At 41.8% G+C, this 9,105-nt stretch overlaps 1 protein-coding gene across 6 annotated transcripts in view; it reads left to right on the top strand.

Annotated features, from left to right (window-relative positions):
• Positions 1-9,105, top strand: part of MEIS2 (Meis homeobox 2) — a 171,449-nt gene that overhangs the window by 1,422 nt on the left and 160,922 nt on the right. For 5 of the 6 annotated variants that reach the window (XM_026066006.1, XM_026066005.1, XM_026066007.1 and 2 more), the window contains 4 exons: positions 1,325-1,466; positions 1,936-1,986; positions 2,746-2,796; positions 3,646-3,795. In XM_026066006.1, coding sequence (XP_025921791.1) covers positions 1,325-1,466; positions 1,936-1,986; positions 2,746-2,796; positions 3,646-3,795 — 394 coding nt within the window. The remainder of the gene's footprint in view (positions 1-1,324; positions 1,467-1,935; positions 1,987-2,745; positions 2,797-3,645; positions 3,796-9,105) is intronic. The other variant, XM_026066011.1, reaches the window with a different exon arrangement.

Raw genomic sequence — 9,105 nt, 5'->3', positions numbered from 1 at the left:
ACGCGGGCGCGGAGGCGCCGTGTGCCGCTACCGCTGCCACGAATTTTAGCACAAGCACAGCCTGAGCCTGATTCTTAGCTGAGGTGCCAGCACCTCAGCAAACGCCTCCTGTAAAAATATACCTCTAAGTGGAAGAGGTTGCGTTTGGGAGGCATGCTGCTGTTTCCTTTTTTTTCTCTTTTTTTTGCCGTGGGTTTTTTTGTCTTTCTCGGAAAGGCCCCAGTCAGGAGTTCAGATAGGAGAGGTGGCTCTCATTGCGCTGGATTTCAGTCGAAGAAGTGTCGTTCTGGTGATCTCGTTGATCAAGATGCCATAATAACACTCTTCCAACACTGTAAATAAAGAGCTATTCAAATGGCCGAAGACAGTAAGAATAAAAGCGATTCGCTTCTCACAAGCAGCTCTTCCTGAGTTAGAAGGAATAAATACATTGGAGGCAGTGAGCTGAGTTTTCTGTTTAGGAAAGAAAGAACATGGGAGAAAAAAAACCCAAACCGTATCCAGCAAAACTCAAGCCTGTGCCAGTGCATTGCTTGGGGGGAATGACACCGATTCCCTTCAGTGCCTTTTGGAAAAAATACTAAATTATCCTAAAAGGAGAGATAGCAACATCTATGACAGAGTGTGGGGCCTTGATCAGACACCAAAGGAGAAAACAGACAAACGTATGCTTACTACTTAGCACGCATATAATATATATTATTTTCTGACTACGCCAACTATGGGAAAATATTTCTAGAAGTGCTCCCCCCCCGCCGCCCCCTCCCCAGCTCACTTATCTGGACAGCTGGTATTTTATTTGGGTGTGCTTCCTAAGCCAGGAAACTTCACCACATTTTTTGTTAGCAGGCTCCTTGAAAAATAAAATTACGTATTAAGTAGTTTGCACAGTTTGCCTACCCGTGTTTCTCATTTTAGGTCATCGCTTGAGGGTAGGGATGGGATCTTCCAGGTTTCACGTTATTTTAAGCTGTGGCTAAAAGTGTAAGATTCCCAGCTGAGCTATTGCCTGCTTGTGTGCGTGTGTTTGGTGCGTTGTGCGTTTGGAGCAGAGGTCATTTTTGTCCTGATTTGTGGGGACTGCACAGGGATGCGGCTCGGGCATTCGCAGTTTCCAAAAAACCCTCGTTTTTATTTCAAAATGGGATTCTTCCCTGTTCTGCTCGAAGCAATATTGAAAGGCAGCAGAGCGTGGATATGTTCGTGTGTGTGTGTGTCTGTGTGTGTACGTGCATTTTAAAAAAAAAATACTTGTTGATTAGAGCTCTTCTTTCCTCCCTCTCCCCCCACCCCTCCGCTCTCTTTGTGTGCCACTGCCCGGTAGGCACCCGTTGTTCCCCCTCTTAGCTCTGGTCTTTGAGAAGTGCGAGCTGGCGACCTGCACGCCCCGGGAGCCCGGCGTGGCCGGCGGGGACGTCTGCTCCTCCGACTCCTTCAACGAGGACATCGCCGTCTTCGCCAAGCAGGTCCGGCACCGCTCCCCCCGGCCCGGCCCGGCCCTCCCCAGCGCCCCGGCCCCGGCCCCGCTCGGCCGCCGGGGGCGGCGGGATGCGCGCCGCGCCGCGGCCCGGCTCGCCCTGACGCTCCTCCGCGGAGAGCCCCTCCGCGCCGCCGCGTTTAACACCCTCGCCCTCGCCCTCATGAATTAGTGAAAGGGAAATGCGACTGTGGTCGAGCTGGGGAGGCAGAGGAAGCGGGAGAGAGGGAAGAGATCAAAAAGAGAGGGCTCGCGTGACAGGGCAGCGCGCTCCGCTCTGGGCTGCCGGCAGCGGGGTAGGCTCCTTTCCACATCAACAGGGACTCCGGGGCGTCCAGCCGGATTTTGATGTGACCTGTACTGGCTAGTTTTGTCACATGCTTTTCCCCTTCAAGTGATTCGGTTACAGGGCTGAGGAAAGAAGCCGTAATTTACGCTGCTTTTTCATCTTCTTGTAGGTCCGCGCCGAAAAACCACTTTTTTCTTCAAACCCAGAGCTGGACAATTTGGTAAGGCCTCACCTCGTGGCCCCGCTCCCCTCCCGCCTTTCCCACCCCTCGCAGCAAGCTCACAGCAAGCGCCCGCCGCACCCCGGGCACCGCGGAGGCAGGCTGCGCTGAGGCACCCCGGCTGGAGGCGCAGGGGAGGGGGGCAGAGCCAGAAGGCTCCCAAACTACCGTCAAGAGGCTTCAAAGAGCTCTACGTTTAAAGTGAGCCGAGGCAAACTCTCAAGTCCCAATGCATTGCAAAGCTGTGTTTAAAAGCCACGGGAAGCTAAAGTGAAGGAAATAACTGCTTAAGAAGAGAGAGCTGGAGATTTCTAACGTAATTCTTTTGCTAATGTGAATGATTTCAATATTCAAAGTGCCTAAATCCGCTTGTAAAGAAGATGCCAAACTATTCATCTTGGGCATCCCCCCTTTCTTCTAAGGACGTGGGGTGTGAGAGTGTGTGTTTGGCCTCTCTGCGGACCCTCAGAAATGAGGGCCGGGATGTTGAGAGGGAGGGAGGAAAGGAGGGAAGAGGTTTTCTCCAAGATCGAGGTAATAAAACACTAATCACTGCTTTTCRAAAAAATATGATAAAAATCAAGTGCTTAGGTTAAAGTTGATCAAAATTGCTCAAGCATGACCAATGAGCTAAAATCCTGGATAATGACTGCGCGCCCGGACAATCCCCTCTCCCCCTCGCCCATTTGGGCTCGCAGCTCTGCACAGCCCCCGTGCCTCTCTCTCCCATGTAACCCCTTGCTCAAAACTTTCTTGCAGATGATTCAAGCAATACAAGTACTAAGGTTTCACCTTTTGGAATTAGAAAAGGTAAGAGCCAGGGAGGTGGGGGGGGGGGCAAGCGATTCCCTCCCCCCCGCCTCCTGCCCCCCTTGATTGTTTGGGACAGCTTGTAAACATGGCCAGAGCAGATAGGGGAAACGCAGTGTGATAATGTAACCTGTGCCATAAGAGCATGTGACACCCGACAGCCATGCTCAGCCCAGCCCGGCATTTCTCTCTCAGTGTAATTTCAACCGAGTCATTAAATATATATATTATTAACCCCCTTACATCCTTCTTACCCCTTGCCTCACTTGAAGCTCTTTCTCTGACTTGGAAATAATATGTTTAAAAAAAGAAGAAATGAAAGCACTCCTGCTTTACTCCAGCCCTGGCAGGCATATTAACCCCAAACAAGCACTAAATGTTTGGAGGAGGCAGGGGGCCCTTGCTCGGCGTGGGGAGGGGGCTGTGCCCTGGGATGAGAACGGCTGTTCCCAGGGCCTCAGCGAATATCTTCATTTTAATAGTCCCGGCCACCTATACTTTACATAAACAGATCCCATCCCGAGTGACTAGTTGTACCTGTCTGGGCTGTGTATGTTCCAGAGATACTGCCTAGGTCCAGCTTCCAATGTTTTGATATTATCATCAAATCGGATTTTCCTCTGCACACTAGACTGAGCCCACTATCTCTCTCTCTAACTTGTTGCTGCGGCAAGTCTCTAGAGAATAATATGTGCTGCAACAATTTCTCTATTGTTTCCTTGCCTTCAACTATTGTGCACCTTAATTAGAGTTACTTGTGGAGTAGATCAGAGTGTTGTTCTTACTACCAAAAAAAGTTGCAATTTGATATTTTGCTATTATTGCTGCTATTCTTGTTACTGTTTTCAGGTTCATGAGTTGTGCGATAACTTCTGCCATCGGTACATTAGTTGTTTGAAAGGAAAAATGCCAATAGACCTCGTTATTGATGAAAGGGATGGCAGCTCCAAATCAGATCACGAAGAACTCTCAGGATCTTCCACAAATTTAGCCGACCATGTAAGTCCTTTTGATTTTTTTATGGCATTCTTTAAGACTTTAACCAGCTTAGAGAACCTGTCCCTGATTTCGTTGTTTTGGTGTTGTTGTCCAGTATTATTATTATTTTTACCTTTTGCAAGTTCGGGTCCCATCTTTTCACTTTCTTCCCTCATGATTTGTAAAGTCGTAAAAATGCAAAAGGTTATTTCTGTTTCCATCGTAAAGCAGCGAGTTTGCAATGGTTTGTAAAGTTCCCTGATCTGGGCAACTTGAAGAGCTAGCAAATTGTCTGTTTGATGTGGTGATCGGTGCTTTCTCTTCTTCTTTGCCAACTCTGTAATCAATGCAGCAATGTAAGAAAATAGAGACAAGAAAGTTAGGGAGAAAGTTTGCTGATTTACTCCCCCCCCCCCTTGTGGGGATGACAAGTGATGAGAATTATTGGCAATACTACATTGCATTAAAAAAAGGTTAGCACATTAGTTTCCAATGCTTGTGCTTTATAGCAACTTATTGTCAGAATATGGACTTATTGCCAAACGCCTGAAGCATCTTCATAATAAAAGACAGTAACCTTGATGAAACAATTATTAACAATGTATTACAGAAAGCTGGAGAGAATTATGATTGAGTAACCGTAGGTTAGCGGTTGATTTTAACACTTTAGGAGTTGGTGAATTCGTGTTATGTGTGTAGGACTGAACGTTGGTGTGCGTGGTAAGGCGAGTGCCTTTGTTTTTCCGGGTTTTGCAAATAATGTTTTGGAGCAGATCTTGTGATACTTTAAAATATGTAGACACAGAGAGACTTTGAGAAGTGAAGGAAAAGATTGCAGCTGGTACCACAGAAAAGGGAATGAATAGCTATGGTTTAAAAGAGTGGGTGTGAACTCTAGTTTATTTATAGGAATGCATCCCTGGGGGGGGGGGGGAAGGGTTTACACAGTTTTAGATTCAATTGAACTCATAATCTAAATGATACAGTCTAATATTTTAGCAGTTGAAATATTAATTTAACACCCGGTGTGAAGTTAACCATGCTTTCTGCACAGACGCCTGCCTTTATTTCCTGGTGTGTTAAGAAGAGTAGCTTTAAGCCCAGGGAGAATGAGCCTTCTAGGAGCTTTTGTTTCTTTTGAAAACGTGTTGTTGGTATGTGTATTTGATAATTACATTAGACCTGGACTGAAGCTCAACTGGGAAATAAAATAATAATAAATTCTTCTAAATTCCACCCCCCCCCCCCGTTCCCGGCACGGGTTAGTCCTAGAGCCTGAAAATATTTTTGGACCGAAGTCTTAGCTTTAATTTTCTCATTTTGATTTGGTAAACATTGTACAACAAGATTTTTTGTGATGTTTTACATTTTAAATGTATTATTTTGAGAAAAAAAAGTATGTAGCTGTCCCTGAAAGTTTCTCTGCTTATCAGTTATCGCATCTGTAGATAATAAACTCTATGAGGCATGACACTATTTTAAAAATATTTGTTTTATGGCATTTTCCAAACCTARATTTGTACGTGTAAGTATTAAGGGGGTGTACTAGAAAAGAAATTTAAATGAGTGGCAACCTGAAAGATACAAGCTCATTGTGTGTATAACTCAGCGCAATACAAAAAAGTATATGTTTCTGCAGTGCAGTTTCTTTACTAGAGTGTGTTTCAAGTGGAAGTGTAGAAATGGAGCATGCTTATGTTTATATTGAAGAGATTAGATAAACTAGCCTGTTTAGGGTTCTGGCAGATGGCAAATGCTCAAGCCAATTTGCAGTGCTCCATTATAATATTTAAATTCACACACAATGATAGGACAAGGGCGGAGGGGGTTAGCATTTTGATAATTTGATAACTATTATCTTCACTACGAAGAATCTCCTCTTGCTTTTGTGGCCCAAAAAACAAACTCAAGTAAATATGACAACCCATTTATCTTGCACCCGTTAGGGTTTACCACTTCATTGGGTATTATAATTTAAAGCCTTTTATTTCCTGGAGATTTGAGCTATAACATTTTTACTTTAGCCCCCTGCTATTTGTTTTGAAAGGAAGCAATAATTTGTGCAACCAGAACACCAACTGGGAAATGAAGAGTTGTATCACATAGTTACATTTTATTCATGCGTTTTGGGAAATGTGTCTCCTTATTGCATTTTTTTGGGGGGTATATTAGCTTGTTTTCCCAACAAAACTTTAACGCTCTTTTATAGCTAAGTCAAACTACTGTGTATGTACGTTTAGATTCACATTGTACTAAGTTGCAGCAAGGAGAAATTCACTTTTATTCATAAAGAAGGAAAAGCCTTAAAAAATTGTTCATATATAGATGCAAGAGTATAAAGTGAACTATCTTTTGTGACCATCTACCTGAAAATTTAATAGTTCAAGCATGCAAATTTGTCCAATTTGACTCTCCAGATTTATTTTTTCATTTGCTTTGATATGCATATTTAATATATAGCCTCAGGCTAGATCTCATTTGGTGAAAGTTGGTGCAGGGGTGATGATGAGCCACTTCAGAAGGACAGAGACAGCATGTTGTTTCCTCTGTTTTATGTACTGGCCCACTATTCTGATCCATGGATCTTCCCCTCATGGTTTTATTTGCACATGAAATACTAGGAGCATTTCAACTGATTGGCTATGAATAATGACAGCCAAAAAGAAGTGTAGTTTAATTTGTTTGTGCCAAGGTTTCTCTTGTGGAGGTGACAGTTTGTGACAGCTGTTTGACACCCCCAAAATCCATACACCTCTATTCTTATTAAGTGGTATCAAGCTGCAGTGTGTGTGTGKGGGGGGGGTGGCGGTGACAGTGGCAGTGGTGAACTCAGAACTAATGCAGCCCTCTAAAGCAGTTTTATTCCTTTGCTAGACCTGAAAATGCAGCTCAAGGGAAAGTAACAGAATAAAATGTGGGATTAGCCAATATTTACCACAAGACTTTTTAAGTGGGATATCCAGATACTGCATATTTCCTTTTTTGAAATCTACTGCTGTAATATTTATATAACTTAATTGAAAAACAAAAACAACAGCAACAAAGGAAAGAGCTCTTTAAAGATGTACCTGTCCTGGAAAAAGGAGACAGCTGTAAGCAGTTGTGCTATATGTGTTTGGTAATAAATGTATATGTTAATTTTATTTTAGTGCACTATTAACTGTTATATAACATAGTAAGTGTAAAGGGGCCAGGGACTTGGTAAATCAAATAGTGCGGTGCAGGCCACAAGAAGCTGAAACTTTTGTTATTACTCTGCTATGTTTAGTAAATATAACAGCTCATAATTAGTGTTTGAATTTTTAACACCCTCATATTTTTTTATTGCTCTGAGGTATTAGCTGTAGATGGGAAGAAGGTAATTACAGCTATGCCCTGGCTTAAACAGATCAGTTAAGAAAAAAAAAGAAAGGAAGAAACAAACAAACAAACAAAAACCTTTCCAGCTGCAGTTCAGGTTGAGTTTCCCAGCACAGAGAATTTATTATTGTTCAATATAAACATGCTGGGCCCTATCCTGCATTCTGCATTCAGCCTGAAATATCTGTTGAGACTGCCCACAAATCTTATTTTTTTCTTTCTGACTATACAAATCTGAAAACTGTAATGCTTGTAAAATTTGGAGATTTTTAAACTTTTTCAAGCATATGAGAGCATTCTCTACTTTATTTACATTTCTTTTGTACCTGGCTTCACCTGATGCCACACGGTTCTTCCTTTAGCATAAACCTACTTTGAAGCTTACTACTTCTCCCATAGAAATTTATGGACCCCTTCCACTGGCTTTTGTGGAAGCAGGATCAGGGCCTCAGTCTTCTTGATATTTGTTTATATGCTAAAGTCAATTTGCAGCTGAGAAGTAATAATATACAGATCATCATTCATAAAATATAATTAAAAATGGGTAGAAAAATACATACATCTCTTTTTTATAAAAGGACTGTTGACAGATTAGAAATCTGATGCCTTAGCTGTAGAAGAGAAATATTTGTTTGAATATTAAACCCTTCAGCTCTCAAATAAGGAGATATTAGATAGCTTTTTTTTGTACTTTTGGACATCAAGACATTTTATATTTCTTTAATATTCCTTACTGAAGACTGGTCTATGCAAATTCCTGATATCTTGCAGATGAGAAAAAAATATAAATAGGGTGCTATATACCTCTCCCAGTTATATAATTAAACCTTTTGGTAAGATTTCACTGACTCATGAGGACGTGATTATTGGCCTGATACTGCATTCTCTAGGTATTCCACACTTTTATGGGCTTCAGTGGGAGTTTTGAGTATGACAGAAATGCAGGATCAGACCCCAAAGGTGCTTTCTTGTTTGTAATATGTCAGAAGAGGAATAAAGTAGCTAACTGAAGCAATAATAAGGCAACCTATTTTTAATAACTGTTTTTCTTAATACGTGGTTTAAAAACTTGGGATGTTGCCGTAGGCCCTGCATGTTCTCAAGGAGCAAGGAGCATCAGGAACTTTCCGATACCGTAGAGAGTATTGCATATTTCCTGTTTTTGATGCGTGGTGCTGTTCCAAGTCACCATACAGTTTAAATTTGACTATTTTAATTTTAATCTGAGCTCCCTCAGTCTGAAAAGATAACACATTTTGCTGTCTATTGATGTCGGTGTTCCCTCTTTGGTTTGAGTTGCCTATCGTTCTAGATGAAGTGCAGCCACATAAAATGAAGTAGAAGGAGAGAAAAAAAAAAAACCAAACACCTGATTTTTCAGGTCTCAGTTCTTTACTGACAGATGGCTTACATGTCTGATTTCAATTTTAATTGAAAAATACAAAGCACTTACCTTTAAAAATGTTTCCACATTCTAGGAGTGTCAAAGATTCCTCTTGACACTTCTCTCAAATGCAAAGCCTAGGGATAAGAATGTCAGAATTAAAAATTAGGTATTTGTAAATATGTAGAAACGTACACAAATATCTGATAGCTCACAATGCTTTGTCTTCTAACTTGTGTAATTCTGCTGGAAAATAGTCAGTTACAAGATCATGTTAAACATGCATCTGTAAGAAAATACACCTTAGTAATATCAAGTGTAGTCTTTTTCAAAAACATACATATCATGCCAAATCACTGTTTTTCATGGTCCATTTACTTATTGAAAATTTCTTTATAGAAGTTTATTATTGCCACACTTCACAACACCCTCTAAGATATCACCTTGAACTTTATACGTATAAAACACACACATGCACACGTGTGTGTGTGTATGGGTTTATATGTCTGGCACAGTATATCATGTTTTGATATACAGCAGCACATAGGGACACATTTTTGTGGTCTCAGTCATGTCAGTAGTTCCAC

Source organism: Apteryx rowi, unplaced genomic scaffold (assembly GCF_003343035.1).
Source record: "Apteryx rowi isolate R43461 unplaced genomic scaffold, aptRow1 scaffold_236, whole genome shotgun sequence".
Classification (NCBI taxonomy): domain Eukaryota; kingdom Metazoa; phylum Chordata; class Aves; order Apterygiformes; family Apterygidae; genus Apteryx; species Apteryx rowi.
The sequence above is the reverse complement of the archived record's forward strand: the minus strand, read 5'-3'. Positions and strand labels throughout refer to the sequence as shown.